Source organism: Myotis brandtii, unplaced genomic scaffold (assembly GCF_000412655.1).
Source record: "Myotis brandtii unplaced genomic scaffold, ASM41265v1 scaffold577, whole genome shotgun sequence".
In the NCBI taxonomy this organism is placed as follows: domain Eukaryota; kingdom Metazoa; phylum Chordata; class Mammalia; order Chiroptera; family Vespertilionidae; genus Myotis; species Myotis brandtii.
In genome coordinates, this window is record NW_005370161.1 from 1,424,499 (window position 1) to 1,445,562 (window position 21,064).

The 21,064-nt window shown below is 57.6% G+C and overlaps 1 protein-coding gene across 1 annotated transcript in view; it reads right to left on the bottom strand.

The window, feature by feature from the left end:
- Positions 1-21,064, bottom strand: part of COL18A1 (collagen, type XVIII, alpha 1) — a gene marked incomplete at its 5' end in the record, with an annotated part of 54,690 nt that overhangs the window by 19,934 nt on the left and 13,692 nt on the right. Inside the window, 14 exons of the mRNA XM_005878933.1 lie at positions 2,130-2,192; positions 2,777-2,908; positions 3,920-3,946; positions 4,930-4,992; positions 5,842-6,000; positions 6,098-6,151; positions 6,561-6,647; positions 6,738-6,800; positions 8,078-8,104; positions 8,447-8,566; positions 8,940-9,001; positions 12,760-12,889; positions 14,952-15,011; positions 15,841-15,927. Of these exons, the coding sequence (XP_005878995.1) occupies positions 2,130-2,192; positions 2,777-2,908; positions 3,920-3,946; positions 4,930-4,992; positions 5,842-6,000; positions 6,098-6,151; positions 6,561-6,647; positions 6,738-6,800; positions 8,078-8,104; positions 8,447-8,566; positions 8,940-9,001; positions 12,760-12,889; positions 14,952-15,011; positions 15,841-15,927 (1,134 nt within the window). The remainder of the gene's footprint in view (positions 1-2,129; positions 2,193-2,776; positions 2,909-3,919; positions 3,947-4,929; positions 4,993-5,841; positions 6,001-6,097; positions 6,152-6,560; positions 6,648-6,737; positions 6,801-8,077; positions 8,105-8,446; positions 8,567-8,939; positions 9,002-12,759; positions 12,890-14,951; positions 15,012-15,840; positions 15,928-21,064) is intronic.

Below are 21,064 nucleotides of genomic sequence, written 5' to 3' on the forward strand. Positions count from 1 at the left end.
GACCAAACCTGTTCACAGGCAGTACCTGCAGCCCATCAGCGCCTCGGGCTGTCAACCAGAAGGGTCCCCCGGAGCCTTCCATGTCATCCTGGAAAACACAGTGACTCGGGTCTGTGTCTCTTCTTAAAGAAAGAGACCCTCTCTGAGGCCAGCCACTGGCCCGAGGCAGAGATCCGGCCATGGCTGAGCGGGCGGACACCAAGGGTCCGGTCTCCTGGCAGCAGCCATCCTCGTCCTCGAATAAGAAGGGTCTGGCTGGGGGCAGGGACGGCTGGATGGGGGCCCGTTCACAGAGCCTCGTAAGTTTAGGTCACTCGTTCTTGCTCCACGCGTGTGCCAGGGACCTGGCTGAGTGATGGTGCTCAGTCTCTGCTTTTGTCTCCCTGGAGCAGCCCTTCAGCATCACTCGTGGGACACGGTCCCCGAGCAGAGACCATTTGAGCCTGTTCCCTCCCAGCGGCCATGGCTCCACCATGAGGCACTGTCCAGGCAGTGGTGGACTCAGGAGACACACCCACACTCACTGTGCCAGCCAGCCCATTCTGCTGAGCCCACCCAGCCGCTCACAGCTCACACATGGGGATTCCACTACGGGCAGTCGGTGTGGGATGCTGGGAGGAGCTGTGGGGCACAGACCGAGGCTTTCTGGGGCCAGGAGCAGCTGGTACTCACAAACCCTGCGGGAAGTCCTGGTCCTGGAGGCCCGGGGGGCCCTGGGGGTCCTGGGGGTCCTGCTGGTCCGGGGGCTCCTGCCAAGCCGTTCTCTCCAGGAGCACCCATGGGGCCGGGGTCTCCCTTGCTTCCCTGCACAGGTGGAGAGAGAATGTCATCACTCTGGGCCATCAGGGTGGGTGTCGGCTGAACCCTGACAGGGCAGTCACTGTGTCCCCAACACACCTACGTTTCCTTACAAAGCTTTTTACAAATCTGCAAGGCCACAGAGATAAATAATGTTCCATGAAGCAAGCAAACCCTGCTGCACCTCTCTTCTGAATTTACGAGAGGATTTCATCCACTTAAAAATGAAATAACTGAGCTGTTCATTCCAGGGGAGCGAGACGCGAGTCGCTCATGATTTGGGGTGCACCATGCACAGAGCATGCTGCACAGTTGGGGCTGGTGGGGATGGAGATGGACAGCCAGGGGGTGCTGTGAGAGGTGACGGAGAACGGTGCTGCTGGAAGGAGCCTGGGGAGGAGGCAGGGGGACTTGGAGTGAGTCTGGAAGGCCTGGTACCCCATTACTACTGCAGAAGTTGGGGTGTGTGGGGGGGGGGTGGGATGGGACATGTTGCTTCCCTGCACAGGTGGGGAGAGAATGTCATCACTCTGGGCCATCAGGGTGGGTGTTGGCTGAACCCTGAGGCAGTCACTGTGTCCCCAACACACCTACATTTCCTTACAAAGCTTTTTACAAATCTGCAAGGCCATAGAGATAAATAATGTTCCATGAAGCAAGCAAACCCTACTGCACCTCTCTTCTGAATTTACGAGAGGATTTCATCCCAGCCGTCCTAGCTGACTATGGACGTAGTGTCTGTCCGGCTGCTCCCTCTAACTGAGACGGCTGAGGCGCCAAGCCAGAGAACTCAGTGACTGAGATTTCGCAGGAAGGAGCATCTTTCAGGGCTCATTCCACCCCACATTCATTCATCGCGACCACCAGGGCATGTTCCCACGTGGGAGAACCTCCACGGTGGACGAACCTCCAGGGTGGACGGTGCCCCAGACTCAGTTGGTCTCACTGGCTCTCTAGTGCTGCTCTTGGTCCCCACTCAGGCCTGTCCCAGGGACGCCCCTGCCCCAGGTGCCCCTACACCCCAGAGCCGACCAAACCTGTTCACAGGCAGTACCTGCAGCTCATCAGCGCCTCGGGCTGTCAACCAGAAGGGTCCCCCGGAGCCTTCCATGTCATCCTGGAAAACACAGTGACTCGGGTCTGTGTCTCTTCTTAAAGAAAGAGACCCTCTTCCACCCCACATTCATTCATCTCGACCACCAGGGCATGTTCCCACGTGGGAGAACCTCCAGGGTGCTGCTCTTGGTCCCCACTCAGGCCTGTCCCAGGTACGCCCCTGCCCCAGGTGCCCCTGCACCCCAGAGCTGACCAAACCTGTTCACAGGCAGTACCTGCAGCCCATCAGCGCCTCGGGCTGTCAACCAGAAGGGTCCCCCGGAGCCTTCCATGTCATCCTGGAAAACACAGTGACTCGGGTCTGTGTCTCTTCTTAAAGAAAGAGACCCTCTCTGAGGCCGGCCACTGGCCCGAGGCGGAGATCGGCCATGGCTGAGCGGGCGGACACCAAGGGCCCAGTCGCCTAGCAGCAGCCATCCTCGTCCTCGAGTAAGAAGGGTCTGGCTGGGGGCAGGGACGGCTGGATGGGGGCCCGTTCACAGAGCCTCGTAAGTTTAGGTCACTCGTTCTTGCTCCACGCGTGTGCCAGGGACCTGGCTGAGTGATGGTGCTCAGTCTCTGCTTTTGTCTCCCTGGAGCAGCCCTTCAGCATCACTGGTGGGACACGGTCCCCGAGCAGAGACCATTTGAGCCTGTCCCCTCCCAGCGGCCATGGCTCCACCATGAGGCACTGTCCAGGCAGTGGTGGACTCAGGAGACACACCCACACTCACTGTGCCAGCCAGCCCATTCTGCTGAGCCCGCCCAGCCGCTCACAGCTCACACATGGGGATTCCACTACAGGCAGTCGGTGTGGGATGCTGGGAGGGAGCCGTGGGGCACAGACCAAGGCTTTCTGGGGCCAGGAGCAGCTGGTACTCACAAACCCTGCGGGAAGTCCTGGTCCTGGAGGCCCGGGGGGCCCTGGGGGTCCTGGGGGTCCTGCTGGTCCGGGGGCTCCTGCCAAGCCGTTCTCTCCAGGAGCACCCATGGGGCCAGGGTCTCCCTTGCTTCCCTGCACAGGTGGGGAGAGAATGTCATCACTCTGGGCCATCAGGGTGGGTGTTGGCTGAACCCTGAGGCAGTCACTGTGTCCCCAACACACCTACATTTCCTTACAAAGCTTTTTACAAATCTGCAAGGCCATAGAGATAAATAATGTTCCATGAAGCAAGCAAACCCTACTGCACCTCTCTTCTGAATTTACGAGAGGATTTCATCCACTTAAAAATGAAATAACTGAGATGGTCATTCCAGGGGAGCGAGACTCGAGTCGCTCATGGTTTGGGGTGCACCATGCACAGAGCATGCTGCACAGCTGGGGCTGGTGGGGATGGAGATGGAGAGCCAGGGGGTGCTGTGGCAGGTGAGGGGGAAGGGTGCTGCTGGAAGGAGCCTGGGGAGGAGGCAGGGGGGCTTGGAGTGAGTCTGGAAGGCCTGGTACCCCATTACTACTGCAGAAGTTGGGGTGTGTGGGGGGGGGGGGGGATGGGACATGAGGCACAGCCTAAGGGAGGAGCAAGAGTCAGGACACAGGTACAATGTGGGGTTCCAGTCTCAGACACAGACCTACTGCTCAGAGCTGGAGGATCCCAAGGTCAGGCAGGAGCCCAGTGCAAGAGAGAAGGACATTGGGACCCCAGACAGGGAGGCCCTCCTGCTGAGTCCAAAGCTGGACCAGTGCCGCCCCCTTGTGGCCACCTGACCCCTGAGCTCAGTTCCCTCATCTGTAAATGGAGATGACCAGATTTGGGAAGGGCTGTGAAGGACACTCCAAGCCCACTGATACACAACAAGGGCACACGTGTGACCACTGCCCTATGCTGGCAGCATGCCCTGCCTAATGGCAGGAGGGCACCTTTCTCTGGCCCAGGCAGTCCTGACCACAGCAGGATGGACAGAGCCCGTGATCAGCACCAAGGACAGCTCCCTGGCCCCTGAGCCTGCCTGCCCACTCCTGTGCCCTCGTGGGGGGCGGGGCCTACGTCCACCCAGCGGCCACTCCCGACCTGGAAGTCTATCTTACCTTAGGTCCTGGGGTGCCCACTTTGCCCTGCAGGAAAGAGAATAATTACTATACAGGCCAGTGAGCAGCCAGCAAGAGGAAAGCACGCAGGGTCTCATTCCTTTATCCCGGCCCACAGGCCACTATGTTCCCATTCCTGTGGACTTATTCCTTTGTGATTTCCCTCTCTTCTGGACCTGGGAGCTGGGATGCCTCGCTGCTGCTCCCACAAGACGTGCATCTAACACTCCAAGCGCCCCTCTTGGCCTGGTGTACCTCTCTGGCTGTTCCCACCACTGCCTGTTCCAGGTGGGGACAGAGGCCCCAGGGGAGGCTCGGCCGTGGGGGCCAGTACTGAACCGCTGCCAAGAGCCCGTCCCACAACTGTGTGCCAGGTAGCAAATGCCCAGGAGAGCCCTTTTAGCTCAGGTGGCCAAAGTGAGGAGCTCTGAGCAGAGGGGTTCTCTTAAAATTCACCCCCTCAGCTGAGCCCAAAGTAGCCGTGTGCTCACAGATGGTGCCACATGGAAGCATCTTCCAATGGCTGTGGGTTGGCACACCCCCAGCCCCGCCGTCATTCGCAGAAAACCAGAAGGAAACCACAACTCCAATTAGAGGTTTGTGCAGCCTTGAAAATTTCTCCATTACTGATGCAACCACAATTGAAACTTGAAATAAAACGTCCAAATCAAATGAAGTGTTAATATTCTTCAAAAACATCAGTCCAAAAATCATCAGTTCAGAGAAACAGTGGTAACGAGGCCCTGAATTTTCACACGAACCCCAGCCAGCCGCGGCTCTGAGCAAACTCGGGGAGCCCGAGGCCCCCGCTGTCGCACTGTGACGACGGTGGTGATGGTGGCTGCCTGTTGGAGTAAAGTCACCCACAACCTTGGGTGTTGCTGCCCTGATGGCATTTCTCCTCATGAAGTCACCAGGGCCAAACCCCACATGCAGGGTTTGGTCACCCTCTGGCCACACTATGTGGCTGCAGGACACATCCACCCTGGACACCTGAAGAAGTGACTTACAAGGCTGCCTTTCTGGCCGGCCTCTCCTGGCCGCCCGTCTTTTCCTGGGGTTCCTGGAGGTCCCTGAAGGAGAGAAAGCAGAGTGTGGGGCCGGAGGGAATTCAGCAGCTGAGAAAGAGGTGGGTCAGCAGATGATCTGGGTGTCCACAGATTTCCTGAGGATCAAGGACACACGCAAACCCCATGGCTCGCAGTAACACACGTCAGGAAGCTCATGCTGCTCCACCCAGATTTTAAATTTCTTTCCTTTTTTTGTTTTTTGTTTTTTTTTGGGGGGGGGGTTGAATTGCTCGTCAAATTGAGGGACCTCTGGACCCCTGGTGAGGGGGCTGCCTCACCCACGATGTTGGGGCGGACTCTCATTGAAGTGGGAGGGCATGCTGTCAATAGGATGACTCCACACCTGGTGAATTACGCATCCAGAGCACGCTATCAAGTGAAAACCAGGCTCCCCGCACCTGGTTTCTGTGACCTGATTGCAATAGTGACATCTGTGGGCATCGCCAGGCCCCTGTGTTTGTTCCCAGTGCCAGGAGCAGGGGAGTAGCCGGGCTCTGAGACCCCTGTGAATGGTGAGTTGGCCAACGTGGGCCCCACACAGCCCCTGGTCCTCAGGCAGTGGGCCCACCCTGACCCCATGAGAATCACCCCTGGAGACGACCTCTGTGAGGTCGGCTGCCCACTGAGGGACAGAGAGGTGACTGGCATTGCATGCGGTCACCCGGCAGGTCAGGGCCCAAACCATCAGGTTCCTCCCCACCGAGAGTGGGGAGCCCTCCCTCCTGAGGACAGAGTAGAGGCGGTGAGGGGAGCTTCTGCCCAGACAGGAAGAGGCCCCCACACTTAGTGTTCCCCCACATTCCCAGCCGACCCTGATAGGGACAAGGGCAGCTGAGGGGAGGCAGGTCTTACTGGGGGGCCGGGGATCCCAGGCTGTCCATCCCGCCCAGGCACACCGGGAAGGCCTGCGGGTCCTGGGATGACGGAGCTGTTCACCCCAAATCGGCCTGGCTCTCCGGGAAGGCCTGGGACGCCGGGGGGCCCGGGGGGGCCAGGGAAACCTCTCGGGCCCTGGACACAGAAAAACAGAACAGTCATGCACACAGCACCCGAAAAACTCCCTTCCTCTCCCCTTGTCACAGAGACACCCCAGCCGAGGGACACTCACCCGAAGGCTCTCGGGGTCACCGCTGAACCCGGACCCCTCCATGTCGATGAAGGTCTGAGGGAAAGCACAGACACCGTCACCCAGAGCCCTGAGCTGTGCCCCGGCCCAGCCCTGTCTGCATTCGGGGGAGCCCACCCCCGCTCCTCCCCCTGCACTATGCTGTCTGTCCCCTAGGCACTTCCCATCTCACCACCAGGGAAAGACAGGAAGCAGAGAGAGAGTGAACACCCCACCCTCTCCACTGAGTGAAAGAAGCGTGAAGGAGGCCCCTCTGAGGCCCAGAACCAACCGGAGGGCCCCTGTCCGACTCCCTGGGCACCATAGGCCCAGACACCTGACTCCCCTGGACCCAGACACCCCCAGGAAGGCTGGCTCCAGGTCTGAGGCCACGTAGGGGATGAGAGGGTCCCTCCTTGGGACAGCGGGCGGACACCGTGGTGGAAGAGGCCTGTGCAGGACTCACCAGCTTGTCGTGTCGGAAGGAGGGTCCTGGTGGCCCTGGAGGCCCTTGGGGTCCTGGGGGTCCTCTTGGCCCAACTCCAGGATCCCCCTGGGAACAGAAGAAGCCGGGTTACACCAGGGAGCACAGCCCTGCTATGGATCAGGGCTCCACCCACAGCCCCGGCCAGGCTGGACTCACCTTCTCGCCCTTGGGGCCCACGTCTCCTGGGGTTCCCGGGAAGCCCTGCGGGCCTATGTCACCCTGGAAGACAGGCAGGCAGCTTAGGCAGGGAGAAGGCCTCTCTGCCCCATCACGTCTGAGCCACAGACGTGCAGCTTGTGGCTGTGAGCCCTGGATGTCTGCTCCCACTCAGAGCACCCAGCACCGAGGAGCAGAGCTGAGCCTGAGCTGGGTCCGCAGGTGGGCACTCCTGACCCTGGGGATTCCCGAGGCTCAGCACGTGACCCCGCCTTACAGAGAGCACCTGGGAGAACCTGCCAGGGCTGCCTGCAGCATCCTGGCCATCCTCACCGGAGCGAGGGCGCTCTGCCCCTTGTGCGGGTTCGTGCCATGTGTGTACTACCTTTCCTGTCAGGGTTGGTCATGTGCCACTCCCTCCTGCCTGCTGCCGTTTGCCGGTCTCTTGCTTCCCAAATCTTTGTCACTCTCTTGTGTCATTTCATTGTGTTTCTTAGGACGAGTGTTGATTTTTAAAAATCCAAATGAAGAATTTTAAGATAAAAACTCTACATGGATTGAGATGGCAGCTAATGAATCTAACTAACACCTGCAAATAACCGTCTCCTGCTCTGTGTGTGCTGCCTCCGACCGCGGGCAGCCTTTCATTTCTGTTACGCACTTTTTCCCTCTAAGGATTTGGAAGCTATACCTTCCCCCCGCCCCCTTTTTTATCCCTGGTAATCAACCTAAACATTTCAATACATACACATAACTTTATTATTTTTTTTTATCCTCACCGGAGAATATCTCTCCATTGATTTTTAGAGAGAGTGGGAGGAAGGAGGAGAGACAGAGAGAGAGAAACATTAATGTGAAAGAGACACATTGATTGGTTGCCCTCTGCACATGCCCCAACCAGGGCCAGGGATCGAGCCTGCAACTGAGGTATGTGCCCTACACCGGAATCAAAACCCGGACCCTTCAGTCTGGAGGCTGATGCTCTATTCACTGAGCCAAACCGGCCAGGGCATCTATACTAATAAAAGTGTAATATGCTAATTAGACTAGACGTCCTTCCGGACGACCTTCAGAACAAAGCCGGGACTGCGAGAGCCGAGCCCCTTGTATGAATTTTGTGCATCGGGCCTCTAGGAACTTTATACTTTTCTACCAAGAGTTATACTTGTGTGTTTTTTAACTCCGTATTTTCTTAGCGAAGTTAGGTTGCATTTTCTAAATGGCTTCATTTTGAAACCTCTTCACTGTGTTGAGCCTGAGGAGTGTCACAGGGTAAAAAGTGCTGAGGGCCTTACACAAATGTCAGGTAAGAGGCGGGCCAGAGAGAAAAGCACACTTACGGGTCTTCCGTCTTCCCCAGGGTCGCCCTGGAACATGCGAGAGAAGTGGTTAGTGATGGACTCACGGCTCGGGCCCCACCCCATCTGGCGTGGAATCGGACCCGGGGCTGCACGCCTCCACAGCCCTGACTCCCGTGGGAGAGCGGTCTGTGTGGGAGGGAAGCACCTTCCACCCATCGTCTGACCACCTTCGTCCACAGCTGGCTCTGCCCGCAGCCTCCCCAACACCCTCCCGCTCTCCCGCAGGGAGGGGAGCAGCCCACACAGTGCCTACCATCCTGGGGTCTCCAGGGTCCCCAGGGCCCACTGCTCTCTCCCCTTCCTGCCTGAACCCCACCCCAGCAGGACCGAGGAGAAATGTGTACTCACTGGCTCACCGTCCCTTCCAGGGGCACCATCCTTCCCTGGTGGCCCCGCGGGTCCAGGGGGCCCCTGCGGCCCAGGGACAGCCCGTGCATGGGGGCTCTGCTCCACGGGGCCTGCGAGACCCTGGGAGGAGGAGAGGGCAAGGCTGGAGGGCCACACACACGCTTACCTGCCCACACCACCACTCCTGTGTCCTGGGCTGGGTCAGTACCACACAGGGACACAGGGTGGACACACACAGGAGACACAAACAAGAGTGGACATGCACAGGGTTCGGGCAGGTGGCACCACAGGGACCTGCCCAGTTGTCCCCTCTCCCTGCCCACATGCTCCTCATGCTCTGGCCAGAGCCTCCCAGCCGTGCCCACCTGGTGCCAGGCGTAGGGACACAGAGAAAGGGTATGGGTTCAGAACTCCATCGGGTCACCCGTGAGGGGACCAGAGGGACTGACTACTCTGGGGCCCCCATGGGTCTGGGCCAGGGTTGCGGCCTCACCTCTTCCAGGACATGGCTGCTGTCCCAGGTGATGACTGTACTTGAGCCAGGAAGGGTCTGAGCTGGGGGTGGGGGACAGAGGTCAGGCCCTGAACATGGCCCAGCTTCTGCCCTCAGCTCACGCTCCCCTCCAGGGCCGCCCATCACCCCTAAGCACCCACTCCAGTTCTTTCTCCCTCACACTCACACGATACTCCACTTCTCTCTCACACTCACTGTTATACACACACACACACACACACACTCCACTTCTCTCCCACTCACTGTCACACACACACTCCACTTCTCTCACATTCACTGTTCTCTCTCTCTCTCACACACACACACTCCACTTCTCTCACACTCACTGTTCTCTCTCTCTCTCTCACACACACACACACACACACACACACACTTCTCTCACACTCACTGTTATCTCTCTCTCTCTCTCTCACACACACACACACACACACACACTCCACTCCTCTCGCCGAGCCCCTAGAATCCCCTGCATAATCATGACCCTTCCCCCTGAATGCCACGTCTCCCAAGAACGAGTACGTTCTTGAACAACCTGATGGTCTCACTTGGGAAACAGCACTGTCACATACAGTGACCTAACGCAGCCGGATTCAGGCTTCCCCACTGCCCAGTGGTGTCCTGTGTGACTTCTTTTGGGGAGATGGTGACAGTGGGGAAACCAGGCCCCACCAAGGATCCTGCCCAGAGGCCAGCTCTGGCGCAATCAGCCCTGCCTGAGCGGCGCATGTCCCAGAGCTGTGCACACACCACCCCGCAGAGAGGAGCGGCCCAAGCCAGTGCCGTGCGAGTGCGTGTGCCCGTTCCCCATCGCCCCTGCTCCTTGCTTCTCCCATTTGTCAATTTCCTCGCTAGCTGCAGGGTGGGCGCCTTACCCTCTGTGCTTGACATGTAAAATTTGTGGGTGAATTTTGACAAAGTTCCCCAAAACCTTTCACCCGATCATTCCAGCATCACAGAGTCCATTAGCAAACACAGGGCTCGTGCTGGGTTGAAATGTCCCAGGCACTTGGTGACCTGCAGAGGCCCCATCTTCAGAGGGAAGTTCAGAGGAGTGTCTGACCCTTCTGGGGTTTGACCGGCTTCGGGGACAGCCTAGCAGCAGAGCTGGGGACCGGATGGATTTGAGGCCCTTCATCCCACCTGGGCCCGACGACTCCCGAGGGAGCTCTCACTGCCAGGGCTGCACAGCATCACCCGCGGGCAGAGCTCTGGGCGATTCCTGTCCTGTTTCCAGCAGAAACCGAAGCTGCATCCATGTGTGGGCATCTCCCACCACCCACCCTCTGCTCTGCTCAGGTGGATGCTGCCCAAGCACCCCTGACGCCCCTTCCCCTGGACCCACTGAGTCACACGTCAGCCTCAGGAGGGCAGCCCAGCCCCTTCCCCCCGATGGCGTGGGGTGGAAACCGCCCAGGATGCATTCCAGGAATTAGTGTGATTGAAGGCAGATTTAAAAGCCCCGCCTACGCGAACATTTAAAATGGAAAAAGCATCACTAAGAGAAGAGGAAAGGGACCTCCGTACAGGAAGAGGGACTGTGTTTCTGGGTCAGGAGACTCCGTGTTCTTTTTCTTTCTTTAAGACTCGGTATTCGTGAGCTGTCCCAGCCCCTCCCCCAATACTGACTTATGGACTCAACGGCATTCCAACCCAAAACCCAGCCGGCTGTTCTTAAAAACACACACAGACAAACCTATTCTAAAGTTCGTAAGAAAAGACACAGGACAGAGAACAGCAGAGCAGTTGTGTCAGGGACGGGCGGATCCGGGAAACGATAAACAATAAGGACCTGATCCCGGGCCTCCGCACAAGGCCGCATCCACACTGGCAGTGCGTCCCACCGTCAGGACAGACAGGCAGACCCACGGACACAGGGGAGTCCAGAGACAGGCCCACACAGACGGCAGCTGGCGCTCAGCAAAGGCCCCAAGGCAGCTGGGGGCGGGGGAGGACGATACGCTTTTTGACAAATGGAGCTAGAAAAACGGAACCTGTATAAGCAAAAAATAAAAGAACCGAGATCCACACTTTATGCCCAGACGGCCCCTGGACACACAGGACAGTGAGGCGGGGCTGGGCTGCCCCGTGGCCCAGGGGGCCTGCGCCCCTCACTCAGAACTCTTGGGGGGGCCAGGCGTTCCGCCCACCTTGCCATCCTGCCTGCGCCTTGGGAAGCACGTCCCCGACAGATGCCACAGGCAGCACGTCCTCAGCCTCGGAGGGACGATCTTGGGGGACCGCTGGACGGTTCTCACTCATCCGTTTTCTTTTCTGTTTCTAATTTGGCTGCACTGACCATGTATTATTTTATTAACTTAAAACGCAATCAATGCTTTTATTCTAAATGAAAAAGGTCTATATAAGCCTCTAAAACAGTGGTTCTCAACCTGTGGGTCGCGACCCCTTTGGGGGTCGAACGACCCTCTCACGGGGGTCGCCTAAGACCATCGGAAAACACATATATAATTACATATTGTTTTTGTGATTAACACTATGCTTTAATTATGTTCAATTTGTAACAATGAAATTGGGGGTCACCACAACATGAGGAACTGTACTAAAGGGTCGCGGCATTAGGAAGGTTGAGAACCACTGAGAACCTCAACATAAATGTGCAGACAGACTGCACAGATGTCCCCTTGAGATTCCCGTTCCCTGGTTATTCAGCCTGACACGCATCTAGGCACCGCCGTGAAGATGTGATTGGCAGGTGACTAATGAGCGGACTTGAGCACAGGGAGTTTATTCTGGAAATTTGGGGTATGACCCAATCATTACCCAAGGTCCCAAAACAGAAGAGGCAGGCAGGAGAGGTGAGGCGGACGGGGTCCCGAGGAGGCGCTGAGGCATGTGGGCGACCCCTGGACCCCGAGAATGGTCCCTGGCTGAGAGCAGCAAAGCACCTGGACTCTCCATCCTACCACCGCAGCGAGCCGACCTCCCCCAGGGCCTCCTGCAGGGGAGCAGCCTGCCCACCCGCTCTCAGCCCCGGGCTCCGAGCAGGACTCCCACCTGCAGAGCCGTGAGGCAAGACACGGCGCGGCTGGATCTGCGGCAGTTTTTTGTGATGCCGCAATGAACTCTGACACACTCCATTTCCCATGCATTCCGGGCACGCTGCCCCTGCTCCACAGGCCTGTGCTTGTGCACTCCCTCGGCCAGCGCACCTCCCAGGCCGCCAGGGGACGTCCCCGACCCCCCGTGCTGATCCCAGGGTGGACCCATCTCACAGAGGCTCTCATGTCCCCTAGCGACCCCCTGGCCCCCGGGCTGAGCAGCGGCGTGGCACTCCGGTAACACACTCCAGATAGTCCCACAAATACCCCAGAAACAGACACAAGAAACACACCCTGGGGAAGAGAAGGACGTGTCCCAGCAGCCGCTCTACCCAGTTTCTCCGGGGGCAGCTTATTCCCACAGGGGACCCCGCATGTGCCAAGGTGAGGGGGCAGGGCAGGTGCTGACCACTCCCCAGGCTGGGGCTTCTGTCTGCGATGGACAGGAGAGCCTCACCCGCCACGCACACGTGCACACAGCACTAACACGCACATATACCACTAACACGCTCATATACCACTAACACGCACAGCACTAACATGCACACATACCACTAACACACTCATATACCACTAACACGCTCATATACCACTAACACGCTCATATACCACTAACATGCACATATACCACGAACACACACACCACTAACACGCACAGCACTAACACGCACATATACCACTAACACGCTCACATACCACTAACATGCACACTAGTAACATGCACACACCCACAAGAGCTTTACCTCCCAATATAGACACAGTGGTTTGTTCCTCGATTTCTTCTGTTCTGGAATCTTCTGAGTGGCTGCCTTCAGCCAAGGGAGGAGAAGTGACCGGGGGAGCCTCGGGGGGGCTGGGTTTTAGGGGTGCTCCCTGGCAAGGTGAGAGTGGGAAGACGGCTCCGTTAGTCAGCAAACTTGGACGTCCTGTGAATGTGTGTGCTGGCACATGTCAGGTTTAGGTTATGCTGCTGAACTCCCCAGGCCCACCAACTTCCCCATGCGAGGGAGGGACCAGCGCCCACTCCCCGGGCTCCGGGCGGCAACTCGGGGACACTCCAGAGCCCAGCTCCTTCCCGTGGGCCCCACAGAGAAGGGCCGCGGTCAGCACTGTCACCGATGCCCTCGGGAGGGATCCAGTGGTTCACTGCACACGCTGTGTGGCTGTGGCGTGTCCTTGGCGAGGGCCCCACCTGGCACTCCATGGCTGGGTGACTGCCACCCACCCCGCCGGAGGGCATAAGGCACTCTGCTCTGAAAACCGGTCTTCCCTGTTCCCAGAGGCACCATGGAGTCGAGGACGTGGGTGCAAGTGGATGTTCAAACACGCAGGCAAGACACTTCCTGCAGCCGGCCACCCCCATTTGGCATGAACTCCCTGGGGACGCCGTGTGTGGGTGATGGTCACCCTGGGAGTCTTGTCTGAGGGCTCCCCTCCCCACCCCCCGTCAGGCAGGCAAGCAGCAGCCAGGGCCGGGACACCAGGCCTTCCCTGTGGCTGGGACCTCCACCTGGACCAAGCCCGCCCACGCCATGGAGGCTTCTGCCCAGTCCCTCTGGTGGTCAGCAGCCTCGCTCATCAGTGGCCTGCTAGTGGGCATAGCCAGGGACAGGCTGCAGGCTCAGGATCAACCTAACTAAATAGGGACCCCATTTTTGGTCTTTGACCCTCCAGGCCAACGGTCACCAACAGGTGGTCCACGGACCACTGGTGGTCCATGAGGTCCGAAAGTTGGCGACGGCTGCTCCAGGCTACTAAGTGGACGGATCACGAGAATTCTCGCTTCATATTACAGTGTTTTACAAAGTATCATACTTTAAAAAGATATTAGCTTGTAAGAAGATGTAATAAATACCTTCAAAATGCAGTGGGTATTTATTTAATTTTAAAGCGTGCCTTTAACATTTATGTAAAACATTTTTTTGTTCTCGTTCAATAGAAACTTATCTGGCCACTGGGTAAAGCTAGCAATAACACTACTGGTCCGCAATGTGTGAAGAGAGGCCACCAAGCTGTGGCATTTCACGCTGTGGTCCCAGCACAGCTCACACACCATGGTTTTGTGGGGTCACTGCATTCCCAGTGGCTGGTGTGTGGCCAAGGCACCCTGGGTGGAAGTAGGAGCCTGGTGGGCAAAAGTGCACGATCTCAAATCCAGCCGTGTCTGTGAGGCTTAGCGGTGGAGGAACACACAGGCAGCCTGACCCTTGGTGGGGGGCTGTTTTGGGCCACTACGCACTGACCCGTGTCCAGGAGCCCACCATACAGGTGGGCGAGCCACCTGCCCCACCTCCACCCTGGCAAGCCCAGGGGTCCCAAGCCCTGCCTGGGGGCGGGGGGGGGGTGCTGACCGTCCATCCCAGGGCAGCTCAGCACGCCTCCTGTTACGCCCTGGATGCCCGAGCCCTGGTGCAGACGGCGTGACACAGATGATGGGAGTGGAGGGCCCAGCCCCTTTCACGTCCCTGAGACACACTCCCTCCTGCGTCGTATCAGCAGCGTGAGCTGAGAAACTCACTGAGCTGGCCTCGTGCTGCCCTGCACGGCTCCCCCTTCTCTGACTCACTCGCTAGTCCCTTGGGGCCCTACCAGCCAATGGGATGCACAGTGAGGATGTCAGGGTCACCCGATGGACTCGAGGAGCGTGTAGAAGTAGAAAAACGGATTTTCTACTGAGCGGGAGCACGGCGCCCTGGCCCGTTTGGCTCAGTGGATAGAGCGTCGGCCTGCGGACTGGGGGGTCCCAGGTTCAACTCTGGTCAAGGGCACATGCCTGGGTTGTGGGCTCGGTCCAACATGCAGGAGGCAGCCAATCAATGATTCCCTCTCATCACTGATGTTTCTATTTCTCTCTTCCTCTTTAAAGTCAATAAAAATATATTAAAAAAAAAAAAAAAAGAGGGAGCACGGCCCAGGCTGGGATGGGGGCACTCACCTCTTCCTTCTTGAGAAGCTCCGGGTTCTCCGCCAGCCCACTTCCGAAGTCCCCTGACGCCTGAGGGTTCACAGAACAGGAAGAAGCTGGTGACTAAAGCCCCGTCCCCAGCAGGGCCTGGAGAGCAAACCAGGCAGGTCCCGCCTGTCCCAGACCCAACCCAGGCCCGGGCGGGAGGGGAGGTTTTTTGGTCACCAGGAGGGACCTGGCCCTCCGAGGTGTCGGCCGGTCATCAGTGAGACATGCCCGGTCAGACCCATTGGAAATCAATGTGGCTCCGGGCCAGACACACAGAGAACCATAAAGAAGCATGTTCCTCTCTTCCCACGTGTCATCCTGTTCCCGGGTCACTGTCCTGGGAAATGGCCCAGAGGCTTATCAGCGCACAGGGCACACGGTGGACACGGAGCAGAACAGAAGGCAGCTGAGGGGACAGGACCGGACGACCTCACTCTCTTCACAGCTGTGTCCACAGGGGCAGGTTTGTGGCCTGGAGCCTCCCCCAGGACACGGCCTTCCTCCTATCTGTCCACACCCAGGAACAGGTGGACGTGCCTCCTCAGTTCCCACCTGACTGTGTGCACGCACACTCACACTCACACACTGACACACGTTTGCAGTGCTATCAACTATCAACTCCGGGCTGTCCTGGGGCCAGTGTCCACCCAGCATTCACTTTGCGTCCCATGTGTGTTTTGAGTGGAGAGTTCCAGGGGAGGTGGGGCTATAGGGCAACTGAAAACGTACCAGGTTCCTGGTACCTGAAACGGCATCTTTCAGAGACCTTTCTCGTCCCATCACTTTGGGGTTCCTGGGGCGAAGGTCGGCCCCTGTTGGCTGGGGCTCTCCTCCCACCGGGTGAGGGTGGGGGCGGAGGAGGGAGACTCACCCCATCATCATCGTCGTCATCGTCCTCCAGGCAGTGCATGGGGCTCACCTGGGGGTCACTGCGCACCCTCAGCTCTGCGATCATCCCCTACACGCAGAGGGAGAGAGAGGTCACAGGCGGCCCTGGGGCAGGCGGGGGGGCACAGAGAGACCCTGACTCACTGAGCCTGGCATCATGAGGTCAAAATTTCAGGTAACATAAACCAGCATGAGAGGGGCCGTGCCCTGGGTCAGGCCAGTGCTGCCCCTGGGCAAACCTCAGGCGCAGCAGGAAACAGAGTTGGATTAACTGGTCGGAATCCAGGTCTTAACTCTCTTTGCAACATCACCTTTTCATAAAATAAGTGAGAAGCAGAGGACAAAACAGCCCATAGCGACTGGAGTGAGCTCTTGGTTCTCTGTGCACATGGGCCCCTCAGCCGGGTCAATTTCACCCGTTCACTCACTCATTCATTTACTCACTCACCCTCTCCATCCCTCCTTCCCACACAGGCTCCATCACATGCTCTCAGCCCTGCACCGGGCACCAGAGCGCCAGGACACGGCGGTGAACAGGGCCCTGCCATCTTAAGGCTGAGTGTGGATCTTAGAGGCGATCGTGCCCAGGTAAGAAAAAGATGAGGTGTGTCACTGAAAGTGGTGCCCCTGAGGGATATGAGGAAGATGGCACTGGGTGGGGGGAGCCCGGGAGGGCAGCAGACACAGGTGGGGCAATGTCCTGAACTGTGAGTACAGAGGGTCCACCCTGTGGAGAGGATATGGGGCACCTACTCAAAAGGGGGCCTTACGCATGAGGCAGGAAGCCAGTTGGGGACAGCAGAGATGATGAGGACTCAACCCTGGCTGCACTGGGGCCTTCTCTGATCTCCAAAGGGTAGAGGAGCAAAGGGTGGCACCAAGTGCAGTGTCTGGATCTCAGCCGACTCTTGGAGCCAAGTAGGTGAAGCTGGGGCCCAGGGGCCTCCCAGCGCCCACGGGGCTCCTGCAAACCCAGGCGGATCCTGTGCCTGTGACATGCGTTGTCCCCAGGACACAGCACAAGCAGGCTCTGCTGTGCACTGTGAGTTCTGTCTTCGATGCCACTTCCTAAAAGGCTTCCCCACCTGGAAATTGGGAGTGTTCTCAGTGCTTTCTCTAGCATTTTGTGTTCTACTTAACATCTTGATCCACTGGGATTGACTTCAGTGCAATTGTTCCTAAATAGAGACCATAAAGCAGCATGTTCCTTCCTTTCCACGTGTCCTATTCCTGGATCCCTGTCCCGGGAAACCGCCCAGAGGCTTATCAGCGCACGGGCCACGCGGCGGGCACAGAGCAGAACAGAAGGCAGCTGCTCAGTTCTAAGAAGCACATTTTAACCACCCTTCACAGAAAGTCTAGGTCAGAGGTCAGCGGACATTCTCTGGAAAGGGCCAGTTGGTCAGTATGTCCAGGCCTTTGTCACAAGGACTGTGTTGTACCAGGAAATCGACCAGGACAGTATGTAAAAGACGGGGTGTAGCTGTCCAACCAAACTGTAGGGACACCAACCGTTTACTTCATAAGACTTGCACGTGTCACAAAATGTTCTTTTTTCCCTAACCATTTAAGCACGGGAAGGCAGGCTAGCTTACAGGCTATATGAAAACGGGTGGTGGGCTGGACCTGTCCAAGGGCCATGTGTAGACTCCGGCCTCGGTCATTCTGTTTATTCCTCCAAATGCCCTTCGGACTCCCTTTATCAGCTGACCCTTGAGCTCATGACCTTCCTATTCTGCACCAACAAGGGACATGTGACCACCAACCACCAAACACCCAGCTGAGCCCGCACCTGGAGCTCCACTCACCTTCCGAGGCTCCGCTCAGGCTGCCTCCTCCAGGAAGTACCCCTGGACTCTCTCCCCAGGCTGGTTAGCCTCTCTGGGGGCCAGTTCTGCTTGACTCCATGTTCCCCCACCCACCTCCACTACTGACGATGAGGCCTGTGGGACAGTGTACCTGTGTGTGTGTGTGTGTGTGTGTGTGTGTGTGTGTACGTTACAGGCATGTGTGTTATGTGGATATGTGCATGGTTTTATGAGTGTGCATGTGCACGCATATGGGCACGGGTGTGGGGAAGGCACACACCCCAGTGTCCACCACCACCCGGGCTCTAAGGGTGCCATCACCCAAAGGAAGTGTAGGCCAGTCTGGGCTTAAAATTGCAAGGGTCAGCCTCTGGGGTCAACAGCAGCATCACATCTGAGATGCAAACTGTTGGCCCACGAGCCCCGTTGAGGGAGGGGCAGGAGAACCCCAGGTGACAGTCACCCAGGTTGAGAGCTCAAAGAGACGGCCGGAGGGCCAGAGGTTAAAATCCTGGAATGCCCCTTGGTGGCACTTTGTGTGTGAGGGTTGGGCAGGGGCGCTTCTGGCAGGTAGGGGGTCAGGGTGCTCCCTAACCATTTAAGCACGGGTAGGCAGACTAGCTTACAGGCTATATGAAAACAGGTGGTGGGCTGGACCTGTCCGAGGGCCATGTGCAGACTCCGGCCTCGGTCATTCTGTTTATTCCTCCAAATGCCCTTCGGACTCCCTTTATCAGCTGACCCTTGAGCTCATGACCTTCCTATTCTGCACCAACAAGGGACATGTGACCACCAACCACCAAACACCCAGCTGAGCCCGCACCTGGAACTCCACTCATCTTTCGAGGCTCCGCTCAGGCTGCCTCCTCCAGGAAGTACCCCTGGACTCTCTCCCCAGGCTGGTTAGCCTCTCTGGGGGCCAGTTCTGCTTGACTCCATGTTCCCCCACCCACCTCCACTACTGACGATGAGGCCTGTGAGACAGTGTACCTGTGTGTGTGTACATGCATGTGTGTTATGTGGATATGTGCATGGTTTTATGAGTGTGCATGTGCACGCAAATGGGCACGGGTGTAGGGGAGGCACACACCCCAGTGTCCACCACCACCCAGGCTCTAAGGGTGCCATCACCCAAAGGAAGTGTAGGCCAGTCTGGACTTAAAATTGCAAGGGTCAGCCTCTGGGGTCAGCAGCAGCAACACATCTGAGATGCAAACTGTTGACCCACGAGCCCTGCTGAGGGAGGGGCAGGGAGAACCCCAGGTGACAGTCACCCAGGTTGAGAGCTCAAAGAGATGGCCGGAGGGCCAGATGTTAAAATCCTGGAGTGCCCCTTTGTGGCACTTTGTGTGTGAGGGTTGGGCAGGGGCGCTTCTGGCAGGTAGGGGGTCAGGGTGCTGTATGTCCCCCATGACCATCCACTCACTGACACTGCCTGCAAGGCTCGGAGCCTCCAAGAGACCAGGCCCACAAAGGCCTGAATGACGAGGGCAGGAAAGCTCAGATCCCAGCCACGGCTGGGGCTGGCAACTTCCCAAGGACGGGTGTCACAAAATGTTCTTTTTTCCCTAACCATTTAAGCACGGGAAGGCAGGCTAGCTTACAGGCTATATGAAAACGGGTGGTGGGCTGGACCTGTCCAAGGGCCATGTGTAGACTCCGGCCTCGGTCATTCTGTTTATTCCTCCAAATGCCCTTCGGACTCCCTTTATCAGCTGACCCTTGAGCTCATGACCTTCCTATTCTGCACCAACAAGGGACATGTGACCACCAACCACCAAACACCCAGCTGAGCCCGCACCTGGAACTCCACTCATCTTTCGAGGCTCCGCTCAGGCTGCCTCCTCCAGGAAGTACCCCTGGACTCTCTCCCCAGGCTGGTTAGCCTCTCTGGGGGCCAGTTCTGCTTGACTCCATGTTCCCCCACCCACCTCCACTACTGACGATGAGGCCTGTGGGACAGTGTACCTGTGTGTGTGTGTGTGTGTGTGTGTGTGTGTGTGTACGCGATGAGGCCTGTGAGACAGTGTACCTGTGTGTGTGTACATGCATGTGTGTTATGTGGATATGTGCATGGTTTTATGAGTGTGCATGTGCACGCAAATGGGCACGGGTGTAGGGGAGGCACACACCCCAGTGTCCACCACCACCCAGGCTCTAAGGGTGCCATCACCCAAAGGAAGTGTAGGCCAGTCTGGACTTAAAATTGCAAGGGTCAGCCTCTGGGGTCAGCAGCAGCAACACATCTGAGATGCAAACTGTTGACCCACGAGCCCTGCTGATTGAGGGAGGAGGAGAACCCCAGGTGACAGTCACCCAGGTTGAGAGCTCAAAGAGACGGCCGGAGGGCCAGAGGTTAAAATCCTGGAATGATGCTTGGTGGCACTTTGTGTGTGAGGGTTGGGCAGGGGCGCTTCTGGCAGGTAGGGGGTCAGGGTGCTGTATGTCCCCCATGACCATCCACTCACTGACACTGCCTGCAAGGCTCGGAGCCTCCAAGAGACCAGGCCCACAAAGGCCTGAATGACGAGGGCAGGAAAGCTCAGATCCCAGCCACGGCTGGGGCTGGCAACTTCCCAAGGACGGAGTTAGCTGGGGAAGACATCACTGATGCAAAAGCCACAAGACCCACTGCAAATATTGAACAGACTTAGAACCACGTTAGGAAATCCAGAGATTTCATTAATAAAGACCATTTAAACTATGTCCTGCCACTGCTACACCACGGGCTACATGTCTTAAAGATGCGTGTGATGATCAAAACCCGACTTCCCATGAGTGACAGGGTTCCAAGCGTTTGGTCAGCATGACCTGGGGGGCCCCAGCACCCCCTTGGTCAGGAGTGTGGCCATGGTGGGGGGAGGACTCTGGGGGTTGGAGATGCTCACACTCCCCCTGTTGCTCCCCGCCATCCTCGGCGTCGAGCCTGCCCCGGTGGCCCAAGCCCAGGTGGCCGGTGGGCAAGCTCTTGGCTTCCGTGGACCAAGCGCTGGTGTATGTAATCCAGCCAACAAAGCTGCAGGTGAGCAACGGTGACAATGTCCACACTTCTCACTGAACACACAGAGTGACCGCGGGATGTGCCAGGAACAGGTCAGGCTCGGCCCAGCCTGCCTGGATGGAGGCTGCGGACAAGGGTCCAAGGGATCCGAGGGCAGTTCGTCTAACAACAGACCCTGAGGCCGAGACAGAACCATAAAGGAAACCCCTGACTAAGAGGAAGGTGGCTTCACAAAGAAGCAAACAGAGAAAGGACCGGCAAAGACATATGGAACAATGGCATCTGAACGGGTAAAAAGGGGGGAGGTAGATACATAGACACTGAACCAGAGTCGGACGTAGCATGTTAACAAGCAAAACACTGTAATGACTGCGTGGAACAAACCGCTTCCAAGGGAT